Genomic DNA, 27,829 nt, shown 5'->3' with positions numbered 1-27,829 from the left:
AAGATAGCCAGTCAAAACGTTATTCAAGTATTCTATAAACACTGACCTGATTAAGATAGCCAGACATAACGTTATTCAAGTATCCTATAAACACACGACTACACAGACAGTCAACCATGCAATTGAATTTAAGTTTTATTAATTTTATATTCAGATTTTCTACATGTTAATTACAGTTATCATTATATGAACTTTAACTGGTGTCTGTGTTACTTGTGTCTATATTACTGGTGTCTGTGTTAGTTGTGCCTATATTACTGGTGTCTATGTTACTTGTGTCTGTATTACTGGTATCTGTGTTACTTGTGTCTGTATTACTGGTGTCTGTGTTACTTGTGTCTATATTACTGGTGTCTGTGTTAGTTGTGCCTATATTACTGGTGTCTATGTTACTTGTGTCTGTATTACTGGTATCTGTGTTACTTGTGTCTGTGTTACTGGTGTCTGCGTTACTTGTGTCTATATTACTGGTGTCTGTGTTACTTGTGTCTATATTACTGGTGTCTACGTTACTTGTGTCTGTATTACTGGTGTCTGTGTTACTTGTGTCTTTATTACTGGTATCTGTGTTACTGGTGTCTGCGTTACTTGTGTCTATATTACTGGTGTCTGTGTTACTTGTGTAAAAATTACTGGTGTCTGTGTAACTTGTGTCTATATTACTGGCATCTGTATTACTTGTGTCTTTATTACTGGTATCCATATTACTGGTGTGTGTGTTAGTTGTGTCTATATTACTGGTGTCTGTCTGTGTTACTTGTGTCTGTATTACTGGTATCTGTATTACTTGTGTCTGTATCACTGGTGTCTGCGTTACTTGTGTCTATATTACAGGTATCTGTGTTACTTCTGTCTATATTACTGGTGTCTGTGTTACTTGTGTTTGTATTACTGGTGTCTGTGTTACTTGTGTCTGTATTACTAATATCTGTGATCCTGGTGTCTATATTACTGTTGTCTGTGTTACTTGTATCTATTATACTGGTGTCTGTGTTACTTGTGTCTATATTACTGGTATCCGTGTTACTTGTGTCTGTATTACTGGTGTCTGTGGTACTTGTGTCTACATTACTACTATCTGCGTTACTTGTGTCTCTATTACTGGTATCTATAGTACTGGTGTCTGTATTTCTGGTATCTGTGTTACTTTTCTCAGTGTCACTGGTATCTGTATTACTAGTGTCAGTATTACTGGTATCTATATTACTGGTGTCTGTGTTACTGGTGTCTGTGTTACTTGTGTCTATATTACAGATATCTGTGTTACTTCTGTCTATATTACTGGTGTCTGTGTTACTTGTGTCTGTACTACTGGTGTCTGTGTTACTTGTGTCTGTATTACTGGTATCTGTGTTACTTGTGTGTGTGTGTGTGTTAGTTGTGTCTATATTACTAATATCTGTGTTCCTAGTGTCTATATTACTGTTGTCTGTGTTACTTGTATCTATTATACTGGTGTCTGTGTTACTTGTGTCTATATTACTGGTATCTGTGTTACTTGTGTCTGTATTACTGGTGTCTGTGGTACTTGTGTCTACATTACTAGTATCTGCGTTACTTGTGTCTGTATTACTGGTATCTATAGTACTGGCGTCTGTATTACTGGTATCTATAGTACTGGTGTCTGTATTTCTGGTATCTGTGTTACTTGTGTCTATATTACTGGTATCTGTATTACTGGTGTCTATATTAGTGGTGTCTTTGTTACTTGTGTCTATATTACTGGTGTCTGTGTTACTTGTGTCTGTATTACTGGTGTTTATATTACTGGTATCTGTGTTACTGGTGTCTGTATTACTGGAGTATGCGTTCCTTGTGTCTATATTCCTGGTATCTGTATTACTGGTGTTTATATTACTGGTATCTGTGTTAATTGTGTCTATATTACTGGTGTCTGTGTTACTTGTGTCTGTATTACTGGTGTCTATATTACTGGTGTCTTTGTTACTTGTGTCTATATTACTGGTATCTGTGTTACTGGTGTCTGCGTTACTTGTGTCTGTATTACTGGTGTCTGCGTTACTTGTGTCTATATTACTGTTGTCTGCGTTACTTGTGTCTATATTCCTGGTGTCTGTGTTACTGGTGTCTGTATTACTGGAATGTGTGGTACTTGTGTCTGTATTACTGGTATCTGTGTTACTTGTGTCTATATTACTGGTATCTGTGTTACTTGTGTCTTTATTACTGGTATCTGTATTACTGGTGTCTGTGTTACTTGTGTCTGTATTACTGGTGTCTGTGTTACTGGTGTCTCAGTTACTGGTGTCTATATTACTGGTGTCTGTGTTATTTGTGTCTGTATTACTGGTGTGTGTGTTAGTTTTGTCTATATTACTGGTGTCTGTATTTCGGGTATCTGTGTTACTTGTGTCTATATTACTGGTATCTGTATTACTGGTGTCTATATTAGTGGTGTCTGTGTTACTTGTGTCTGTATTACTGGTGTCTGTATTACTGGTATCTGTGTTAATTGTGTCTATATTACTGGTGTCTGTATTACTGGTATCTGTATTACTTGTGTCTGTATTACTGGTGACTGTGTTACTTGTGTCTATATTACTGGTGACTGTGTTACTTATATCTGTATTACTGGTGTGTGTGTTAGTTGTGTCTATATTACTAATATCTGTGTTACTGGGGTCTATATTACTGGTGTTTGTGTTACTTGTGTCTGTGTTACTGGTGTCTGCGTTACTTGTGTCTGTATTACTGGTGTTTGTTTTACTTGTGTCTGTATTACTGGTATCTGTGTTACTTGTGTCTGTATTACTGGTGTCTGCGTTACTTGTGTCTATATTACTGGTGTCTGTGTTACTGGTGTCTATATTACTGGTATCTGTGTTACTTGTGTCTGTATTACTGGTGTCTGCGTTACTTGTGTTTATATTAATGGTGTCTGTGTTACTGGTGTCTATATTACTGGTGTCTGTGTTACTTGTGTCTATATTAATGGTGTCTGTGTTACTTGTGTCTGTAATACTGGTATCTGTGTTACTTGAGTCTGTATTACTGGTGTCTGCGTTACTTGTGTCTATATTACTGGTGTCTGTGTTACTTGTGTCTGTATTACTGGTGTCTGTGTTACTTGTGTCTGTATTACTGGTATCTGTATTACTTGAGCTGTATTACTGGTGTCTGCGTTACTTGTGTCTGTATTACTGGTATCTGTGTTACTTGAGTCTGTATTACTGGTGTCTATGTTACTTGTGTCTACATTAATGGTGTCTGTGTTACTGGTGTCTGTATTACTGGTGTCTGTGTTACTGGGGTCTATATTACTGGTGTTTGTGTTACTTGTGTCTGTATTACTGGTGTCTTTATTACTGGTATCTATATTACTGGTGTTTGTGTTACTTGTGTCTGTATTACTGGTGTCTGTGTTACTGGTGTTTGTGTTACTTGTGTCTATATTACTGGTGTCTGTGTTACTGGTGTTTGTGTTACTTGTGTCTATATTACTGGTGTCTGTGTTACTGGTGTCTATATTACTGGTGTCTGTGTTACTGGTGTCTATATTACTGGTGTCTGTGTTACTTGTGTCTGTATTACTGGTGTCTGCGTTACTTGTGTCTATATTACTGGTATCTGTATTACTTGTGTCTATATTACTGGTATCTGTGTTACTTGTGTCTGTATTACTGGTATCTGTGTTACTGGTGTCTATATTACTGGTGTGTGTGTTACTTGTGTCTATATTACTGGTGTCTGTGTTACTGGTGTCTATATTACTGGTGTCTGTGTTACTTGTGTCTGTAGTACTGGTATCTGTGTTACTTGTGTGTATTATTTGTGAGCCAATAGGAGGTTTCACTTCTTCTATGATAATTTTATTTTTATTTCATATTTTTAAAACATTTCACATATCTCATTACATTAACATATTGGAATAATTATATGTTTTACTTCTAATAAATCAACATAACATTCAGTGACGTGACATTTATTAATACGTTCATATTTCACCTCAACAGAGGCTACTAAACCTGAATAACATAAACCATCAAAACAATTTATAAATAGATGAAACAAATTTTTGTATTATTAGAGAACGATTTTAATAATTCCCTGCTCTAAATGTATGAAGAGTTCGTATCTTTTGTTAGAATTTTTAAGTTAAAATATTAGCCCTATTTGACAAGAATAACTGAACCCAAATCATATGAATAGCACTGGCTCTCATGAGTTTTACAGATGCGAAAATCAAATTATAGTGTTTATAACATTTGTTTATAATTTGTCGGGCCGAGTTTGATGACTCGCGATGTCATTGGTTCGGTCATTTATCGTCCTTGCCCTCCGTTATAGTTCTGGTTCGAGACTGCTTCTTTCGAAGGCTGTAAATAGAAAATGAGATAATTTTAATCTTTTAAATGTGACAACTAGGTTTCGTTTAAAATAATATTTAGGAAGTATAATATTAAAATTTATCTGTGGCTGTGATACAAAGTAGTTCATGTAATGTCTCCAACCGATATCTTTTTACTTTTGTTGTTTTTTAAATAATTAACTCAGTAATTTAATGTTTAGACACGTGAAATAAACCAGCTTCAACCTTAACTGTATTGCTTCTAAACTGAATGTCTTCAAGTACGAATATTTCACGACTTTTAGTTAAAACTGATCAAAATGTTAACAGCTTTTTTTTTAGTTTCGCGCAAAGCTACACGAGGGCTATCTGCGCTAGCCGTCCCTAATTTAGCAGTGTAAGACTAGAAGGAAGGCAGCTAGTCATCACCACCCACCGCCAACTCTTGGGCTATTCTTTTACCAACGAATAGTGGAATTGACCGTAACATTATAACGCCCCCACGGCTGAAAGGGCGAGCATGTTTGTTGTGACGGAGATTCGAACCCGCGACTCTATGATTTCGAGTCGAACGCCTTAACCCACCTGGTCATTTAATAATAGATTTAATAAAAGGTACAGGAGTAATGAACTTCCTACTATCCCCTAGCGGTAAGTCTGCGAAGTGAACAGACGTTTTTTTACGATAATAATTTACGCTTTTTATCTTGTTGTTATCACGAGTTTAGAACTGTTGTTGTTGTCACGGAGAGGTTCCAGGACCTAGCTAGTTACGTTCCCAATTACTACTGATGTACCAGCTATTTAGGTATAATGAAGACAGCTGTGTTTTAAGGGGGCGCCTCATGTTAATCATGGTGAGGTTATACAGAACTTAATAACAGAACTTGACGGATGGTTTCCACTTTGATACTGTTTTTCGTGGTCCTTGGTTTTAATAATCGTTTGTTGAGGGATTATATGTTGTTACAGTTCTTTTATAACACAACGAAGTCGAGGCTGGCCTGTTTATCTTTGAGACATGTGAGGTTAAAGAATGTTATCAAACACTCTAGTTTATGAAGTTCGCCGGGCTCGTGCTAATAAAACGTCAGACAGACATTAATAGAGCTATAAAGCATGATATCACTTCTATAGCTTCAGATACCCATATTGGGTTAAATATGATAAAAAGTAAGGATGCCCAGGGAATTGGGGTATCTGGAGGAGTGGATGGACTACAATAACCTCCCAACCATTAAGGTTCTTGGTGTCCAGTTTTATCTTGATCGTGTTTTGATGCATGGTATCAATCGGCATGGCATTTGCCACTCTCATTTTAACATCCTGACGTTACAGATTTATCTCATAAGGGTAGAGTGTTGATGGTTAAATCTTTAGTGGTCTCTGTGTTATAGTTTTCTCTTCTGAGTTTTAGTGGTCTCTGTGTTATAGTTTTCTCTTCTGATTTTAGTGGTCTCTGTGTTATGGTATTCTCTTCTGGTTTTAGTGGTCTCTGTGTTATGGTATCTTCTTTTGGTTTTAGTGGTCTCTGTGTTATAGTTTTCTCTTCTGGTTTTAGTGGTCTCTGTGTTATGGTTTCCTCTTCTGGTTTTAGTGGTCTCTGTGTTATGGTATTCTCTTCTGGTTTTAGTGGTCTCTGTGTTATGGTTTTCTCTTCTGATTTTAGTGGTCTCTGTGTTATGGTATCCTCTTCTGGTTTTAGTGGTCTCTGTGTTATAGTTTCCTCTTTTGATTTTAGTGGTCTCTGTGTTATGGTATTCTCTTCTGGTTTTAGTGGTCTCTGTGTTATAGTTTTCTCTTCTGATTTTAGTGGTCTCTGTGTTATGGTATCCTCTTCTGGTTTTAGTGGTCTCTGTGTTATAGTTTCCTCTTTTGATTTTAGTGGTCTCTGTGTTATAGTTTTCTCTTTTGATTTTAGTGGTCTCTGTGTTATAGTTTTCTCTTTTGGTTTTAGTGGTCTCTGTGTTATGGTATTCTCTTCTGGTTTTAGTGGTCTCAGTGTTATGGTATCTTCTTTTGGTTTTAGTGGTCTCTGTGTTATAGTTTTCTCTTCTGGTTTTAGTGGTCTCTGTGTTATGGTATCCTCTTCTGGTTTTAGTGGTCTCTGTGTTATGGTATCCTCTTCTGGTTTTAGTGGTCTCTGGGTTATGGTATTCTCTTCTGATTTTAGTGGTCTCTGTGTTATAGTTTTCTCTTCTGATTTTAGTAGTCTCTGTGTTATGGCAACCTCTTCTGATTTTAGTGGTATCTGTCTTATGTTATCCTCTTCTGGGTTTAGTGGTCTCTGTGTTATGGTATCCTCTTCTGGTTTTAGTGGTCTCTGTGTTATGGTATTCTCTTCTGGTTTTAGTGGTCTCTGTGTTATAGTTTTCTCTTCTGATTTTAGTGGTCTCTGTGTTATGGTATCCTCTTCTGGTTTTAGTGGTCTCTGTGTTATGGTATTCTCTTCTGGTTTTAGTGGTCTCTGTGTTATAGTTTTCTCTTCTGATTTTAGTGGTCTCTGTGTTATGGTATCCTCTTCTGGTTTTAGTGGTCTCTGTGTTATGGTATTCTCTTCTGATTTTAGTGGTCTCTGTGTTATAGTTTTCTCTTCTGATTTTAGTAGTCTCTGTGTTATGGCAACCTCTTCTGATTTTAGTGGTATCTGTCTTATGTTATCCTCTTCTGGGTTTAGTGGTCTCTGTGTTATGGTATCCTCTTCTGGTTTTAGTGGTCTCTGTGTTATGGTATCCTCTTCTGGTTTTAGTGGTCTCTGTGTTATGGTACTCTCTTCTGGTTTTAGTGGTCTCTGTGTTATGGTATTCTCTTCTGGTTTTAGTGGTCTCTGTGTTATAGTTTTCTCTTCTGATTTTAGTGGTATCTGTTTTATGTTATCCTCTTCTGGGTTTAGTGGTCTCTGTGTTATGGTATTCTCTTCTGGTTTTAGTGGTCTCTGTGTTATGGCAACCTCTTCTGATTTTAGTGGTATCTGTCTTATGTTATCCTCTTCTGGGTTTAGTGGTCTCTGTGTTATGGTATCCTCTTCTGGTTTTAGTGGTCTCTGTGTTATAGTTTTCTCTTCTGATTTTAGTTGTATCTCTCTTATGTTATCCTCTTCTAGGTTTAGTGGTCTCTGTGTTATGGTATTCTCTTTTGGTTTTAGTGGTCTCTGTGTTATAGTTTTCTCTTCTGATTTTAGTAGTCTCTGTGTTATGGCAACCTCTTCTGATTTTAGTGGTATCTGTCTTATGTTATCCTCTTCTGGTTTTAGTGGTCTCTGTCTTATGATATCTTCCTCTGGTGAGACATATGAAAGAGTTTACTCAGTTTTATTATAGCGAGATTTTTCTACAGGATGGTGGTATTTATAGTATTTGCTGTGAGTGTCAGTTAAAACATTTCATAATGTTCCAGATACTAGGTTTCATAAATATACTTATAGAATAAAACTGCTTCAAAACTGTTTCTTGGAACTGTGTCGTGGGATACTATACTCGTTGTTGGACTTTTATTTTGGACTATATGGTGATGTACAACTTGGTGTCGATGTTTTATTTTGGCAAACAGTCCCACATTTTATTCAACTTTTACCTCCGTATATTGCTGAGTTCTTTAAAGGGTAGAAACGTTGTTCGGGTAGGATTCATCATCTGATAATTGATAATTCTTTTGATACTAACAATATGATATGTTTATACCCCTCTTCTATGAGGGCAAATTAATAACGAAAAAAAAAGTGTTCAGATTTATAACGCTAGAAACCGGGTTTCGATACCAGTGAATTCAAAGCACAAATAACTCCTTGTAGAGCCTAGTACCCAACTTCAAACAAAACACATCCTATTTTTGCTTCCTAAAATTAAAACTGTTAGATGTCACTGGGTAAAAGTTTTTTTTATCATGGTTAGTAAGTTTTCTTTACAATTTAAAAAAAAATTAAAAAGTACCATGTGCGTTTGAAAAGCCAGAAACATATTTTTTCTCTATGAATTCAGTTTAAGTTACCCTGTATTAACGAAGCAAGGTGTGAAATATCGAGACTCAGATAAACATTTAAAATAATGTTGGTTTATCACCTTGTTTTGAAACCAAACATTGTAAGAAAATAAAAGATGTGATTGATAATCAATATTGATAATGTATTCCATATTACACAGCTAATTACAGAAGCTTACGTTTCTAGATGTGATTGAATATCCAATATTGATAATGTATTCCATATTACACAGCTAATTACAGAAGCTTACGTTTCTAGATGTGATTGAATATCCAATATTGATAATGTATTCCATATTACACAGCTAATTACAGAAGCTTACGTTTCTAGATGTGATTGAATATCCAATATTGATAATGTATTCCATATTACACAGCTAATTACAGAAGCTTACGTTTCTAGATGTGATTGAATATCCAATATTGATAATGTATTCCATATTACACAGGTAATTACAGAAGCTTACGTTTCTAGATGTGATTGAATATCCAATATTGATAATGTATTCCATATTACACAGCTAATTACAGAAGCTTACGTTTCTAAATGTGATTGAATATCCAATATTGATAATGTATTCCATATTACACAGCTAATTACACAAGCTTACGTTTCTAGATGTGATTGAATATCCAATATTGATAATGTATTCCATATTACACAGCTAATTACAGAAGCTTACGTTTCTAGATGTGATTGAATATCCAATATTGATAATGTATTCCATATTACACAGCTAATTACAGAAGCTTACGTTTCTTACTCGTGTATTATCAGCAAACAAGAAACAAAAATATTTATAACCAAGATAGTTTTGTGAAAACATTTGGTATATTTTTAAAGAATATAAAAGTAACCCTTACTTGTAGAAAAGAATCACCACAACAATGATAACCAGACACAGAAGTCCTCCAAGAACGCCCCCTATAATAGCTGCTTTAGCATTCAAAGATTTATCTAACCAACAACAAACCGAATTAGTTGACGATCACTACTATAAAACAAGTCATGATTTTACATCTCTATAATATTGTTGTTAAATATTTACCATTCACATAACGTTAAGATATCTCATGGTGTTAGACTTATATAATAAATATCTACTATTCATATAACCTTACATATCTCATGATGTTATGGTTATATAATAAATATCTACCATCCGTATAACCTTACATATGACATGGTGTTAGAGTTATATAATAAATATCTACTATCCATATAACCTTACATATGACATGGTGTTAGAGTTATATAATAAATATCTACCATCCGTATAACCTTACATATGACATGGTGTTTCAGTTATATAATAAATATCTACTATCCATATTACCTTAAATATGGCTTGATGTTACAGTTATATAATAAATATCCACTCTCCATATAACATTACATATGTCATGGTGTTACATATGAAAACCAATAATATAAACTCTTGTATAACAGGATAATGATTGTTTACTGTATTTAATATTCGTGTCTCTTCATTCATTTAGGAGACAGTAAACTGTTAATATATATTTGGTTTATAACTAGTAGTCTTTTAAACATTCCATGTACTGTAACCAAAGTTTTCAAGATTTATCACTTAGTTAATATAAACATAAAGTAAGTCAACAGTATTGAATAACTTGAAAACCCTTTAATATTAGTGATAATTTAATTCAAACTGTTAAAGATGTAACATAAATAATATAAGTTTAAAAAAACGTACATTCATTGTCTGTGTCTTCACACTGTCTTCCTATGTAGCCAGTATTGCAGCTGTAAATATAGTATTGTTAGATATCTGGTTTTATTATATTAAATAATATCTTCAAATCCACTGAGAAAATAAGAAAATAATTGTTGTTATAATAATAACTGTAGTTTTATCTTTGTGTAAGAAAGAAGTACCAGGTTTATTTGTAGTTTTCTCTTCTAGGTAGGTAGGATTGTTATCCAAATTACGATATTATAAATTAATTTATTCATTGAATAGATCACAACTACGTATCATTCACTTCTTTTATTGTAATATTTGAATGATGAAGTTTCATATACCTTCTTATAATACTGAAAACATATGTTCGTAGTGACATGAATGAAGAATTTCTTTAAACATGAAAAGACTGTTAGGAGTTTAGAATGATTTTTTGTAAACTGACCGATTTCGTAACCTCATATTCTTATTCTAACGTTATCAAGGCTGAGAATAACTGTTTTATATTCTTGGAATTTCACAATTTTTTCCTTATAACATAATTGTTTAAAAGAGAAATTACCAGTGAATACACCTTCATGTACTACAACAAGATGTTTTATTCTTTTTGTCACTTCTTTTCAAGAATACTCACCGACAGAAGAAGTTATCTTCGACAACTTCACATTTTCCATTATCACACGGACTTGGGTTACAAATCTCTAAACAAATGGTCAATAAAAACAAAAATTAATTCACATTTATTTATAGATTGTAATATAACCTATGTTTATTTATTTATTAATCTTACACCTAACGCTACGATCATTAAAACGACTTGGTTTATTCAATAAATACAATAACCGAATTCAACAGTTCTATTTTTATTTGATGTTATCTTAGGATCAAACTACAATAACTATTGTACAAGACAATTCCTCTCCTTTGTTCAAGGTCACATTGTGCAAGTTGTTATGTACTCCACAAGAAACTGAAGTTATCCCATTTAAGTTGTTTTACACAATACATTATATAACAATATTTAAGTTGTTTTACACAATACATTATATAACAATATTTAAGTTGTTTTACACAATACATTATATAACAATATTTAAGTTGTTTTACACAATATATTATATAACAATATTTAAGTTGTTTTACACAATACATTATATAACAATATTTAAGTTGTTTTACACAATATATTATATAACAATATTTAAGTTGTTTTACACAATACATTATATAACAATATTTAAGTTGTTTTACATAATATATTATATAACAATATTTACGATGATGTGAAGAGTGTTTATGTTTATTTTATGAGCTACTTACCAACACACTTATTGTCATGTTTCCGAAACCCACTTTTACAGTTGCATTCGTATGTTCCAGGTAAGTTACGACATTTTGCATTTTCAGGACATGTATCAGGTTCCAAACACTCGTTCTTGTCTGAAAAGGTGTAGTTTCGATAATAAATAATTGTTCTATTTATTACTATTAATAATACACAAAATCATCACAGTGCTGGAAGATTAACAATTAATGGTAATATGAATCTTTAATTAGAGGAATATCCATTAGCTTATGTTATTTCAGTAGATATTATATGTATGAAAACATCCCTATATCTCTCTTGTAGACATAGTGTATAATTTATTGAATAAAGGACATCCTTGTATCTCTCTTGTAGACATAGTGTACAATTTATTGAATAAAGGACATCCTTGTATCTCTCTTGTAGACATAGTGTACAATTTATTGAATAAAGGACATCCTTATATCTCTCTTGTAAACATAGTGTACAATTTATTGAATAAAGGACATCCTTATATCTCTCTTGTAGACATAGTGTATAATTTATTGAATAAAGGACATCCTTATATCTCTCTTGTAGACATAGTGTACAATTTATTGAATAAAGGACATCCTTGTATCTCTCTTGTAGACATAGTGTATAATTTATTGAATAAAGGACATCCTTATATCTCTCTTGTAGACATAGTGTATAATTTATTGAATAAAGGACATCCTTATATCTCTCTTGTAGACATAGTGGGCAATTTATTGAATTAAGAAAATCTGTATATTTTTCGTGTAGACTTAGTGTATAATTTATTAAATGAAGAACATTCTTACATCTCTCTTGTAGACAGTGCATAATTTATTAAATGAAGAACATTCCTATATCTTTTTTGTAGACATAGTATATAATTTATTGAACAGAAAATTCGTTCACAACAAGTTGAAGGTGATCATATTATTTATTCATATTTACGATAATTGTGGTAAAACAAAAACGAAACATAATATATGAAAAAAGTAAACACCTGAATATATTTAGAGAATCTACAGCGCCTAAACTAATACAGTTAACCTACCTAAACTAATACAGTTAACGTACCTAAACTAATACAGTTAACATACCTAAACTAATACAGTTAACGTACCTAAACTAATGCAGTTAACCTATCTTTACTAATACAGTTAACGTACCTAAACTAATACAGTTAACGTACCTAAACTAATAGTGTTAACATACCTAAACTAATTTTGTTAATCTACCTAAACTAATACAGTTAACTTAATTAAAGTAATATGGGTAACTTGCTGAAGCTATTACAGCTAATTTACCTAAGCTAATGCTGTTAGCCTATCTAAACTAATATAGTTAACGTATCTAAACTAATAAGTTAACGTGCCTAACATCATGAATATTCTCTATGAAGTAAATAAATTGGATATTGTTTGTTTTATTTATTTGCTTTTGAATTTAGCCCAAAGCTACACAATGGACTATTTCTGCCACGGGTATTAAAATCCGGTTTCTTCCAGGGTAAACCCACAGAGATACTGTTCACTCACTGGGGGTCAAATTGGATATTTTTGTTTAGATAAAAACTGAACTACGTTATTATAAGTATTAATAATTCAATAATAAGATTTGTTGTTATCTTCAGTAAACAATGTTATAATAATTAATAATTCAATTATAAGATTTGTCGTTACCTTTTCTAAACAATGTTATAATAATTAATATTTCAATTATAAGATTTGTTGTTACCTTTTCTAAACAATGTTATAATAATTAATATTTCAATTATAAGATTTGTTGTTACCTTCACTAAAGAATGTTATAATAATTAATATTTCAATTATAAGATTTGTTGTTACCTTTTCTAAACAATGTTATAATAATTATAATTCAATTATAAGATTTGTTGTTACCTTCACTAAAGAATGTTATAATAATTATAACTCAAAGATAAGATTTGTTATTACCTTTTCTAAACAATGTTATAATAATTATAATTCAAAGATAAGTTGTTGCCTTCACTAAAGAATGTTATAATAATTAATAGTCCAATGATAAGATTTGTTGTTACCTTCACTAAACAAGCTTATAGTAATTAATAATTCAATAATAAGATTTCTTGTTACCTTCACATATTTCAGTTGGATACTTTTTATCTTTATCTTTGCCACTGAAGAAACTTGTCAATTGGTTGTAGCCTTCTGAACATGTGCACCAATAGCTGACATTGTTTTCACTGCATTTTGTTCCCATTGGACAATAACTGAAGTCCATAGTTTCCTGGCATCGCGTTAGTTTTCTAAAGTTTTCTGTAAACATTGTTTTCGTGACCGAATAAATGATAAAGGATTATTTTACTGTGATCAAAAATACAACTTATCTTTAAAATCTCTTGCTTTATAATATATAACAGTAAGTATATCTCTCATACTGCAGACTGTTTTAGATTGTATCTAGGGTTACTGATTGTTACATTATTGATACATTATCTCGGAATACTAATTGTTACATTATCTGTGAATCATCTCGGATTAATGGTTGTTACATTATCTACGAATTATCTCGGATTAATGATTGTTACATTATCTATGAATTTTCTCGAAGTAATTATTGTTACATTATCTATGAATTATCTCGGATTACTGATTGTTACATTATCTGTGAATTATCTCGGATTAATAATTGTAACATTATCTGTGAATTATCTCGGATTAAGAATTGTAACATTATCTGTGAATTATCTCGGATTAATGATTGTTACATTATCTGTGAATTATCTCTGATTAATGATTGTTACATTATCTGTGTATTATCTTGGATTACTGATTGTTACATTATCTGTGTATTATTTCGGATTAATAATTGTTCATTTCCTTCATACTATCCAGGATTAGTAATTGGATATTCATTTTATCATTAAATAAGCTTAGAATTTAAATGTAAAATTATCTTGAAATAAGTCGTTAGTCTTTCTATAACAAAGCACAAAGTTTTAGAATTTGCTATTTTTATTGTATCTGTCAAGGGTATTTAAAACAGTGTTGTATTATTTATTAATGTTAATATAATTTTTCTCACCTTTTTTAAGCCAGGACTTGAGAACTACCAGATTTGGAGGAAGTATTACATAGTTTGGATCAGTCGTTGGAATATAAATAGACGGTGATTCAATACGTGTTGTGAACTCATCACCTGCATTTCCTTCAGTTTCAACAACTATGAAACATTCCAAGTCGTCGTTGTGATTTACCCTTGAAAAAATCAGAGGACCAAACGTTAATAAAACATTAAGCTGCTTATTATTGAATACTGTTTTGAATTCCGCGTTTATAAACAGAAACAGACACTAATTTAAGCACAAGAAGACATTCACTACATTAATGAAAACGATAGCGTGGGCTAATAAACTTACAGCCCGTATTCTTAAAACTATCTACACTTTCACTGAAGCAAGGGCTCTTTATTTGTTTAAGTATAAACTTATTCATTGATTTATCTGAGCTTCGCTAGGGATGGAGTTTCTATTTCTTCCATTATAAGCCACTAAGTTTACCACTTTTCACTGAGAGCTACATTTTACTATACTATAGATAATATTTGGAAATTTATCGCCATCTATCATTTAAACGTGTCATTAAGATTCAAATTAATAGATTGGTTAAAGTTTACTTAAAACCATATAAACACATTAAATATTGTGCTTTTTGGAATAAAGAGAAATACTTTGAATATATTAATTTTCAATATCTACTGTAGAAGATGAATAGTTATAAATAGTTTCTGAGAGCTTTGAAATAAAACATCACATAAAGAGAACTGAGGAGTTAGAAACGTTCGACTGTCTAACATTTTAACATCATCTGAGCTTTACAGAAATACTAGTTGTGAATGATTTCTGTTATATAATTGCAGTGATTGTTAAATAAACGATTTTACTTCAATATCCATTTGATATTTGAATAATTATCATTCTTTACATGTGTAAACATAAATTATAGGTTTATTTCTTGGATGTCTAATACAACAAATCGCAGGTTTATTTTCAACAAGAATTTTCTAATTTTGAAATCAGAGGAAAGTTGTGAACACCATTCACCACCATCATCAGCTGCTCTTGGGTTGCACTGAGGGAAAGTTAACTAGTGGAAACCACCAACCACCAAATCGGAGGCTCGATTAGAAGAAAGTTAGCTGATGAACACCATGCAACACTAAGTAGCTCTTGGACTTGTCACGTTTAACATATGGTAACCCAATGTCAATCATTTAACATATGGTAACCCAATGTCAAGCATTTAACATATGGTAACCCAATGTCAAGCATTTAACATCAGATTCTAACACGGGTTTAATTTATGATTTAAAACAAAAAAATATGAGTCATTTTATTAGAATGTTCATTAATAAATAACAGGTCTCTCAGATAAGAATAGATAATTTATTCTTACGTTAAAGTTACATTCTAGGTTAAGATGGGTTTAGTTAGCATTTTTAGATGTACATAGACACATGAAGAGTGTTTATATTAGTTTAGATGTACATAGACACATGAAGAGTGTTTAGGTTAGTTTAGATGTACACAAACACATGACGAGTGTTTGTTTAGGTTAGTTTAGAAGTACATAGACACATGACGAGTGTTTGTTTAGGTTAGTTTAGATGTACATAAACACATGACAAGTGTTTGTTTAGGTTAGTTTAGATGTACATAGACACATGAAGAGTGTTTAGGTTAGTTTAGATATACATAGACAAATGAAGAGTGTTTGTTTAGGTTAGTTTAGATGTACATAGACACATGTAGAGCGTTTAGGTTAGTTTAGATGTACATAAACACATGACGAGTGTTTGTTTAGGTTAATTTAGATGTACATAGACACATGAAGAGTGTTTAGGTTAGTTTAGATGTACATAGACACATGAAGAGTGTTTAGGTTAGTTTAGATGTACATAAACACATGAAGAGTGTTTAGGTTAGTTTAGATGTACATAGACACATGAAGAGTGTTTGTTTAGGTTAGTTTATGTGTACATAGACACATGAAGAGTGTTTAGGTTAGGTTAGATGTACATAAACACATGACAAGTGTTTGTTTAGGTTAGTTTAGATGTACATAGACACATGAAGAGTGTTTAGGTTAGTTTAGATATACATAGACAAATGAAGAGTGTTTGTTTAGGTTAGTTTAGATGTACATAGACACATGTAGAGCGTTTAGGTTAGTTTAGATGTACATAAACACATGACGAGTGTTTGTTTAGGTTAATTTAGATGTACATAGACACATGAAGAGTGTTTAGGTTAGTTTAGATGTACATAAACACATGAAGAGTGTTTAGGTTAGTTTAGATGTACATAGACACATGAAGAGTGTTTGTTTAGGTTAGTTTAGATGTACATAGACACATGAAGAGTGTTTGTTTAGGTTAGTTTAGATGTACATAGACACATTAGAAGTGTTTTTAAAGGTTAGTTTAGATGTACATAGACACATTAGAAGTGTTTTTAAAGGTTAGTTTAGATGTACATGGATAGAACAGCATGTGTTTGTTTAGTTAACTTTAATTGTACATAGACAAGTTAGAAGTGTTTGTTAGCTAGTTTAGATATATATAGATAGAACAGCATGTGTTTGTTAGCTAGTTTAGATATATATATAGATAGAACAACATGTGTTTGTTAGCTAGTTTAGATATATATAGATAGAACAGCACGTGTTTGTTAGCTAGTTTAGATATATATAGATAGAACAGCATGTGTTTGTTAGCTAGTTTAGAGATATATATAGATAGAACAACATGTGTTTGTTAGCTAGTTTAGATATATATAGATAGAACAGCACGTGTTTGTTAGCTAGTTTAGATATATATAGATAGAACAGCATGTGTTTGTTTAGGTTAGTTTAGATATGTTTGTCAGAAAAACTTAGTTGTTCATAAATAGATTAAGAGTGTTTGTTTAGGTTAGTTTAAATGCACTTGTTTAGGATAGTTTAGATGTACATATATAGATTAATTTAGGTGTACACAAAGAGAATGTATAGATAAATTTAGGTTTACGTAGATACCTTGGGAGGGCTTATTTAGGCTAGTGTAGATGTACTTCGTTTGTTATAGAAAGTAAAAGACACAACTAATAAACACAGTAATTATACTTACTCAAACCTGGTTACTTCGGCTGAAATGTAGTTCTTTCCCAGAAACGTCTTAAACTGTTTAATAAAAAAGTTACTATGTAATTTAAGTTATGTACTGGACATATTTTTTGAAACCTATCTGTTCTTTTCTTTTGCCGCTTTATTTCCCGAAGTTTTTTCTAACATTCAAGTTATGAAATTGTTTCTTCAAAGCTTTTCCTCTATTCTATCAAACTTTGAGGAAATACTGAGAAACCTTTTGTTGATTCTATATCTTCATGTTAAGACGTCTTCTCTTAGAACAATATTTAAAAATTAACGTGATGTACATTTTAAAACATGCTTGTTCTATTGGGTCATAATTTAATAATGATGTAAAGTACATTTTAAAACATTCCTTCTCTGTTAGATCATAACATGACATATCTATTCAACAGATAAATCCACAGTCTTAAGTCAGTGAAGTTACTTTCATAATACAAGAATAACATACATCAGATTGTTGAGTATGTTTATGATACATACAATAACTATATTATTTATGATACAAACTAATAGATAAGTATACTCACAGCATCATCTACATATTTTGTCAGAATCTCCAAGTCAAGAATTTCGTTCGAGGTGTAAACATTTTTTATGACAAAGTTACCATAAATAAAAGTTTTATCTGCACCTAAAAAGTGAGATATAAATAGTTAGTTTTCAATAGAGCAAATAACCCTATTCTTCACACGTTCTGTTAATGTTAGATTTACGGGTGTTTTCTTTCATGTGGCTCATCTCCAACATATTACTAATGCTACTATCTTGAAGCATATCTTTAGTTTATTTTGAATACAGCTGTACAAGAGCTAACGTCGGTACTTGTTCCTAACTTATTAGTATAAAGGCAGCAAGTTATCACAACAACTGTCAACTGTGGAATTGTCCGTGACATTATAACACCTTCCCGGCTGCAAAGGCTAGTATAGCTGAAAGGAAGGGAATTCGAACCCAACAGCACCTTATTACGAGTCAAGCGAACCAGTGACCTCTCAATAAATTCTAAGTGTTTTGTATCAACAATCATGTTATCTTCTATACATTTACACTTTAAACTTAATTGTTTTCATACACACCGAATATGCTCGCACTTTCAGCGTGGGGCGTTATAATGTCACAATGTGGTGCTGACAAGCTACCTTTCTATTAGCCTTACACTGCTAAAGTAGGGATGACAAGTGCAGGTCGCTCTCATAGCATTGCGGAAATCGAAAACAAACAAAACAAAGCTAAGGTAAGTGTAAAGATAGTGTGATATTTAGGTTTTCATATTTCTATGGATACATAGGAAAGTGTAAAGATAGTGTTATATTTAGGTTTTCATATTTCTATGGATACATAGGAAAGTATAAAGATTGTGTCATATTTAGGTTTTCATATTTCTATGGATACATAGAAAAGTGTAATGATAGTGTCATATTTAGGTTTTCAAATTTCTATGGATACATAGGAAAATGTAAAGATAGAGTCATATTCAGGTTTTCATATTTCTATAAATACATAGGAAAGTGTAAAAATAATATCATATTTAGGTTTTCATATTTCTATGGATACATAGGAAAGTGTAAAAATAGCGTCATATTTCGGTTTTCATATTTTTATAGATACATAGGAAAGTGTAAAGATAGCGTCATATTTAGGTTTTCATATTTCTATGGATACATAGGAAAGTGTTAAGATAGCGTCATATTTTGGTTTTCATATTTCTATGGATTCATAGGAAAGTGTAAAGATAGTGTCATATTTAGGTTTTCATATTTCTATAAATACATAGGAAAGAGTAAAGACAGTGTTATATTTAGGTTTTCATATATCTATGGATACACAGGAAAGAATAAAGATAGCGTCATATTTAGGTTTTCATATTTCTGTGGATGCATAGGAAAGTGTAAAGTCAGCATCATATTTAGGTTTTCATATTTCTATGGATACATAAAAAAGTGTAAAGATAGCATCACATTTAGGTTTTCATATTTCTATGGATACATAGGAAAGTGTAAAGATAGTGTTATATTTAGGTTTTCATATTTCTATGGATACATAGGAAAGTGTAAAGATAGTGTCATATTTAGGTTTTATATTTCTATAAATACATAGGAAAGTGTAAAGACAGTGTTATATTTAGGTTTTCATATTTCTATGGATACATAGGAAAGTGTAAAGATAGTGTCATATTTAGGTTTTCATATTTTTATGGATACATAGGTAAGTCTAATGATAGCACATATTTAGGTTTTCATATTTCTGTGGATGCATAGGAAAGTGTAAAGTCAGCATCATATTTAGGTTTTCATATTTCTATGGATACATATAAAAGTGTAAAGATAGCATCACATTTAGGTTTTCATATTTTTATGGATACATAGGAAAGTGTTAAGATAGCGTCATATTTTGGTTTTCATATTTCTATGGATTCATAGGAAAGTGTAATGATAGTGTCATATTTAGGTTTTCATATTTCTATAAATACATAGGAAAGTGTAAAAATAGTGTTATATTTAAGTTTTCATATTTCTATGGATGCATAAGAAAGTGTAAAAATAGCATCATATTTAGGTTTTCATATATCTATGGATACACAGGAAGGAATAAAGATAGCGTCATATTTAGGTTTTCATATTTCTGTGGATGCATAGGAAAGTGTAAAGTCAGCATCATATTTAGGTTTTCATATTTCTATGGATACATAGGAAAGTGTAAAGATAGCATCACATTTAGGTTTTCATATTTCTATGGATACATAGGAAAGTGTAAAGACAATGTTATATTTAGGTTTTCATATTTCTATGGATACATAGGAAAGTGTAAAGATAGTGTCATATTTAAGTTTTCATATTTTTATGGATACATAGGTAAGTCTAATGATAGCACATATTCAGGTTTTCATATTTCTATGGATACATAGGAAAGTGTAAAGATAGCGTCATATTTTGGTTTTCATATTTCTATGGATACATAGGAAAGTGTAATGATAGTGTCATATTTAGGTTTTCATATTTCTATAAATACATAGGAAAGTGTAAAAATAGTGTTATATTTAAGTTTTCATATTTCTATGGATGCATAACAAAGTGTAAAAATAGCATCGTATTTAGGTTTTCATATATCTATGGATACACAGGAAGGAATAAAGATATTTAGGTTTTCATATTTCTGTGGATGCATAGGAAAGTGTTCAGCATCATAGGTTTTCATATTTCTATGGATACATAGGAAAGTGTAAAGATAGCGTCATATTTAGGTTTTCATATTTCTATGGATACATGTGGATGCACATATTAGGTTTTCATATTTCTATGGATACATAGGAAAGTGTAAAAAGATAGCATCATATTTAGGTTTTCATATTTCTATGGATACATAGGAAAGTGTAAAGATAGCATCACATTTAGGTTTTCATATTTCTATGGATACATAGGAAAGTGTAAAGATAGTGTCATATTTAGGTTTTCATATTTCTATGGATACATAGGATAGTGTAGGTTTTCATATTTCTATAAAAGACAATGTTATATTTAGGTTTTCATATTTCTATGGATACATAGGAAAGTGTAAAGATAGTGTCATATTTAAGTTTTCATATTTTTATGGATACATAGGTAAGTCTAATGATAGCACATATTCAGGTTTTCATATTTCTATGGATACATAGGAAAGTGTAAAGATAGTGTTATATTTAGGTTTTCATATTTCTATGGATACATAGGAAAGTGTAAAGAAGTGTCATATTTAGGTTTTCATATTTTTATGGATACATAGGTAATTCTAATGATAGCACATTTTCAGGTTTTCATATTTCTATGGATACATAGGAAAGTGTAAAGACAGTGTTATATTTATGTTTTCATATTTCTATGGATACATAGGAAAGTGTAATGATAGTGTCATATTTAGGTTTTCAAATTTCTATGGATACATAGGAAAATGTAAAGATAGAGTCATATTCAGGTTTTCATATTTCTATAAATACATAGGAAAGTGTAAAGATAGTGTTATATTTAGGTTTTCATATTTCTATGGATACATAGGAAAGTGTAAAGATAGTGTCATATTTAGGTTTTCATATTTCTATAAATACATAGGAAAGTATAAAGACAGTGTTATATTTAGGTTTTCATATTTCTATGGATACATAGGTAAGTCTAATGATAGCACATATTTAGGTTTTCATATTTCTATGGATGCATAAGAAAGTGTAAAAATAGCATCATATTTAGGTTTTCATATATCTATGGATACACAGGAAAGTATAAAGATAGCGTCATATTTAGGTTTTCATATTTCTGTGGATGCATGGGAAAGTGTAAAGTCAGCATCATATTTAGGTTTTCATATTTCTATGGATACATAGGAAAGTGTAAAGATAGCGTTATATTTATGATTTCACATTTTTATGAATACATAAGAAAGTGTAAAGATAGTGTCATATTTAGGTTTTCATATTTCTATGGATGCATAAAAAGTGTAATGATAGTGTCATATTTAGGTTTTCATATTTCTATGGATATATAGGAAAGTGTAAAGATAGAGTCATATTTAGTTTTTCATATTTCTATAGATACATATGAAAGTGTAAAGATAGTGTCATATTTAGGTTTTCATATTTCTATGGATACATATGAAAGTGTAAAGATAATGTCATATTTAGGTTTTCATATTTCTATAGATACATAGGAAAGTGTAAAGATAGTGTCATATTTAGGTTTTCATATTTCTATACATACATAGGAAAGTGTAAAGATAGCGTGATATTTAGGTTTTCTTATTTCTATGGATACATAGGAAAGTGTAAATATAGTGTGATATTTAAGTTTTCATATTTCTATGGATACATATGAAAGTGTAAAGATAATGTCATATTTAGGTTTTCATATTTCTATAGATACATAGGAAAGTGTAAAGATAGTGTCATATTTAGGTTTTCATATTTCTATGGATACATAAGAAAGTGTAAAGATAGTGTCATATTTAGGTTTTCATATTTCTATGGATACATATGAAAGTGTAAAGATAGTGTCATATTTAGGTTTTCATATTTCTATAGATACATAGGAAAGTGTAAAGATAGTATCATATTTAGGTTTTCATATTTCTATGGATACATAGGAAAGTGTAAAGATAGTGTCATATTTAGGTTTTCATATTTTTATGGATACATAGGTAAGTGTAATGATAATGTCATATTTAGGTTTTCATATTTCTATGGATGCACAAGAAAGTGTAAAAATAGCATCATATTTAGGTTTTCATATATCTATGGATACACAGGAAAGTATAAAGATAGCGTCATATTTAGGTTTTCATATTTCTGTGGATGCATGGGAAAGTGTAAAGTCAGCATCATATTTAGGTTTTCATATTTCTATGGATACATAGGAAAGTGTAAAGATAGTGTTATATTTATGATTTCATATTTCTATGGATACATAAGAAAGTGTAAAGATAGTGTCATATTTAGGTTTTCATATTTCTATGGATACATAAAAGTGTAATGATAGTGTCATATTTAGGTTTTCATATTTCTATGGATATATAAGAAAGTGTAAAGATAGAGTCATATTTAGTTTTTCATATTTCTATAGATACATATGAAAGTGTAAAGATAGTGTCATATTTAGGTTTTCATATTTCTATGGATACATATGAAAGTGTAAAGATAATGTCATATTTAGGTTTTCATATTTCTATGGATACATAGGAAAGTGTAAAGATAGTGTCATATTTAGGTTTTCATATTTCTATGGATACATAGGAAAGTGTAAAGATAGCGTGATATTTAGGTTTTCTTATTTCTATGGATACATAGGAAAGTGTAAATATAGTGTGATATTTAAGTTTTCATATTTCTATGGATACATATGAAAGTGTAAAGATAATGTCATATTTAGGTTTTCATATTTCTATAGATACATAGGAAAGTGTAAAGATAGTGTCATATTTAGGTTTTCATATTTCTATGGATACATAAGAAAGTGTAAAGATAGTGTCATATTTAGGTTTTCATATTTCTATGGATACATATGAAAGTGTAAAGATAGCGTCATATTTAGGTTTTCATATTTCTATAGATACATATGAAAGTGTAAAGATAATATCATATTTAGGTTTTCATATTTCTATGGATACATAGGAAAGTGTAAAAATAGCGTCATATTTAGGTTTTCATATTTCCATAGATACATAGGAAAGTGTAAAGATAATGTCATATTTAGGTTTTCGTATTTCTATGGATACACAAAAAAGTGTAAAAATAGCGTCATATTTAGGTTTTCGTATTTCTATGGATACACAGGAAAGTGTAATGATAGTGTCATATTTAGGTTTTCATATTTCTATAAATACATCGGAAAGTGTAAAGACAGTGTTATATTTAGGTTTTCATATTTCTATAGATACATATGAGAGTGTAAAGATAGTGTGATATTTAAGTTTTCATATTTCTATGGATACATATGAAAGTGTAAAGATAATGTCATATTTAGGTTTTCATATTTCTATGGATACATAGGAAAGTGTAAAGATAGTTTCATATTTAGGTTTTCATATTTTTATGGATGCATAAGAAAGTGTTAAGATAGTGTCGTATTTAGGTTTTCATATTTCTATTGATTCATAGGAAAGTGTAATGATAGTGTCATATTTAGGTTTTCAAATTTCTATGGATACATAGGAAAGTGTAAAGAGAGTGTCATATTTAGGTTTTTATATTTCTATGGATACATAGGAAAGTGTAAAGAGAGTGTCATATTTAGGTTTTTATATTTCTATGGATACATAGGAAAGTTTAAAGATAGCGTCATATATAGGTTTTCATATTTCTATGGATACATAGGAAAAGTGTAGAGATAGCGTCATATTTAGGTTTTCATATTTCTATGGATACATAGAAAAGTGTAAAGATAACGTCATATTTAGGTTTTCATATTTCTATGGATACATAGGAAAGTGTAAAAATAGTGTCATATTTAGGTTTTCATATTTCTATGGATACATTGGAAAGTGGAACGATAGTGTCATATTTAGGGTTTCATATTTCTATAGATACAGAATTCCTAGCATCACCTACCTATGTCGACTTGACATTTTGAGTTACCATCAGGAACAAGGGTAGATTTACATTCACAAGTACTTTCTCCAGTGTTTGTGATGCGACAAACTTGGGTAAGTGCGTTACACTTTGGGATACGATGTTTACAGATATCTGTATCAATTATAATTTAAAACAGACGTGTGAAACATCTTTATTCAAATTTATCTTACAATTATATTATGTCTTACGTGATTTAATTATTGTACCCTACAGAAAATTCACATTTTCGTTTATATAACTTTCTTATGAACTTACAATATAGGAAGATGAAATTCATATATTATTGTCAAATAAATTATATTAAGATTATGAAATAAAAATATTGATGAAGTGACACATTGTAAAATAATTATATTACTGGTGAGACAGATTGTAAAATAAAAGTATTACTGGTGAGACAGATTGTAAAATAAACATACTGCTGGTGAGACAGTTTTTAAAATAAATATATTAGTGATGTGATAGATTGTAAAATAAATATATTACTGATGTGACAGATTGTAAACTATAGATAATAGTAATCTGACAGATTATAAAATAATCGCAAGCACTTTTTTAACTTAGTAAACAGCAGTTTACCTTGAAGTATTAAATAGCGTTTTATCTTAACATGGGTTTATCTTCAGATGGTGAAGAACAATTTTCCTTAACGTTATAAACAACATCTTACCTTCACACGTGCCATTGACCTCTCTGAATCCGTGTTTACAACTACAGTTGTAATTATCACCTGACAATTCACAGTCCCAGTTTTCACCCTTATCCTTACAATGTTTATACCCTTGGCCTCCCTCAGTACAGGTAGTTGCTGTATAAAAGTAATTTGTTAGTTTAGTTTTAACTAAAAAACCTTCAAAACAAAATATATATTTAATAAATACACAAGCTGTAAACTGTAAACATTAACTTACCTTCACATTCATCTCCGTCTATTTTATTTCTGTAATTGTGTTTACATTTACATTCCAGAGTTTCCAAATCACAGACTTTGTTCTCCGGACATTTTTGTAAAAGGCAAGAACTGTTGATTTTATCTTTATCTGAAAGAAAGAGAAAAAATAGTTAGAAACCTCTGAACAACGAAGTATTTAGAAACTCCTGAACAACGAAGTGTTTAACAAATAAAGACATGTTCATCGAGGATTCAAGAAAGACATAATGCATCGTTTTAAAAACTTGAAAATATATTTATATTTCAAACTAAATACAAATCGTATGACACTGTTGTTTTAGGATCAAGTTAGTTATAAAAATAACCCGTTTAGTAAAGATATGCTTGATTTAGAGAAAAGCCACGTTGTGAAATTTATTGTATTCACCATTGGAAAACGATCCTTGAATTTTAACACTTTAAATAAAATACTTTTAAAACCGAGAACTGTGGCATATCTTGAATAATACGACGAACAAAGTGTATGAGACTTACTGTATTTATAGACAAGAGGAAGTACTGTGTATAAATGTTTACTGTGTATTATTAAACGTTTTCAGTCGCGGCTTAACGGCTCTGAGGCTGTTGTTGTTTTTACGTACAAAGTTTAATTTTGTAGCTCCGTCATACCCTGAGCGAATTAAAATTTCATTGTGGATTTGGATTCAGGAGGTAAATCCTTTTGATTGATGCATTTTACCAAAGGTCTCCTACATTAATTTATGCTATTCCTGCCCAAAAACATTTCAATTTGGGGAAGAATGAGAGATATCTGATGAATAATAAACTTCAAATTGGGATTCAAAACCCCACGCTCGTTATCACAAAAATATAGATACTAAAAAGGAAGAAAAAGCAAAATCGATTAAATTGGTCTAATCTTTGGTGAAATAATTTAAAATTTCGCAGCTATTGAAGATTAGCTCTTGTTATATTTAGACATTAATGTTATTCAAAATAAGCTTTTCTTTCAAAACATCATCTTAAACGGATGAAACGACTAGAAAACATTAACTTTTGTTAGATGACTTGGTGTCCAAAATGATTATTTATTTGTCTTAGACGATTGTGTTTGGTTTCAATTTCGCGCAAACCTGCACAAGGGCTATCTGCGCTAGCTGTCCCAAACTGAGCGGTGTAAGACTAGATACATCAGGTCCATGGTGTAGTAGGTACAAATACGTCAGGTCTTATAGCAAATAGAAAGTTTGAGAAATAATTTCTTTTTATATCGTGTGTTATACGTTACATAAATAAAAACAGCAGTAATTTCCGTAGATTCTCAGCTCATACAAAACCAGTGGAATACTATAAGACATAGACTTATCTTCAGTCCATAGTACCAACCCTTTGTAAATATTACCCAGAAATTCAGCATATTAAACGTCTATATACTAGCGGTGTGTTTCTCGTGGGTCATAAAACAATAAGACTCACACGTCGCGACTGGTCTAGAGAAATATATAGCCAGTGGTTGTCAACATTATAAATATAAAAAATTCACCCGATTTCAATTAAAATGATTCAACTATGTGTATCTATATATAACATTTGTTTGAAAACTCTGTACGTGATGGATAAACAATGTGGATTCAGCAGACAGGAATTAACGTAGAATGTGTAAAAATATCCATAAAATAGAACCACCGCAGGCCTGTCTAATGTTCGAACCAATAATCAAATATCAAACTATATTTACCCAAACATTTCTCTTCTTTGTAATCGTAATAAAAGCCGCTTTCTTTACATTTACAAATAAACGAATCCTCGAAAGGTTCATAGATTGAGTCATCTTTACATTCACCAAGTATCACTGTGAAAGAAAAACAAAACATAATGTTAGAGTAAACAGAACATAACGATAGAAGGTGACAACACATAACATAAACATTGGTAGGTTAGCTATGTGTGTTAACTAAAGCAAACAGAATACAGACAATGTGAATATCTAATTATGATATAAACATGTCCTTTTAGACATAGGAGCGTTATTATCTGACGGTTAATCCCACTACTCGTTGGTAAAAGAGTAGCCCAAGAGTTGGCGATTTGTTGGTCGTTACTGGCTGACTTCTCTCTCTAATCATAGACTGCTAAATTAGGTACGGCTATCTGCGCAAGCCGTCGTGTAGCTTTACGCGAGGCCTGGCATGGCCGAGCGCGTAAGGCGTGCGATTCGTAATCCTAGGGTCGCGGGTTCGCGCCCGCGTGGCACTGAACATGCTCGCCCTCCCAGCCGTGGGGGTGTATAATGTGACGGTCAATCCCACTATTCGTTGGTAAAAGAGTAGCTCAAGAGTTGGCGGTGGGTGGTGATGACTAGCTGCCTT

General features: G+C 31.2%; 2 protein-coding genes and 1 pseudogene across 2 annotated transcripts in view; all 3 read right to left on the bottom strand.

Annotated features, from left to right (window-relative positions):
* Positions 1–659: 659 nt before the first annotated feature.
* On the bottom strand, positions 660–3,835 carry LOC143241669 (uncharacterized; annotated as a pseudogene).
* LOC143241668 (uncharacterized) overlaps positions 3,815–27,829 on the bottom strand; it is a 61,840-nt gene continuing 37,825 nt past the window's right edge. Inside the window, exons 19-31 of the mRNA XM_076484897.1 lie at positions 27,199–27,312; positions 25,480–25,608; positions 25,239–25,376; positions 24,545–24,679; positions 18,006–18,109; positions 17,456–17,508; positions 14,375–14,547; positions 13,423–13,605; positions 11,314–11,433; positions 10,628–10,694; positions 10,006–10,055; positions 9,152–9,245; positions 3,815–4,337 (exon numbers count right to left, since the gene is read on the bottom strand). Of these exons, the coding sequence (XP_076341012.1) occupies positions 4,280–4,337; positions 9,152–9,245; positions 10,006–10,055; positions 10,628–10,694; positions 11,314–11,433; positions 13,423–13,605; positions 14,375–14,547; positions 17,456–17,508; positions 18,006–18,109; positions 24,545–24,679; positions 25,239–25,376; positions 25,480–25,608; positions 27,199–27,312 (1,418 nt within the window). The 3' untranslated portion in view covers positions 3,815–4,279. The remainder of the gene's footprint in view (positions 4,338–9,151; positions 9,246–10,005; positions 10,056–10,627; positions 10,695–11,313; positions 11,434–13,422; positions 13,606–14,374; positions 14,548–17,455; positions 17,509–18,005; positions 18,110–24,544; positions 24,680–25,238; positions 25,377–25,479; positions 25,609–27,198; positions 27,313–27,829) is intronic.
* On the bottom strand, positions 5,655–7,601 carry LOC143241989 (uncharacterized; the record flags this gene model as incomplete). The annotated part of the gene is made up of 1 exon (XM_076485331.1): positions 5,655–7,601. A coding segment is annotated over one exon (1,947 nt), but the record flags the coding sequence as incomplete, so codon positions are not given.

Source organism: Tachypleus tridentatus, unplaced genomic scaffold (genome assembly GCF_004210375.1).
Source record: "Tachypleus tridentatus isolate NWPU-2018 unplaced genomic scaffold, ASM421037v1 Hic_cluster_1, whole genome shotgun sequence".
NCBI lineage: Eukaryota > Metazoa > Arthropoda > Merostomata > Xiphosura > Limulidae > Tachypleus > Tachypleus tridentatus.
Note: the sequence above shows the minus strand (reverse complement) of the source record. Positions and strands in the feature narration are given on the sequence as shown.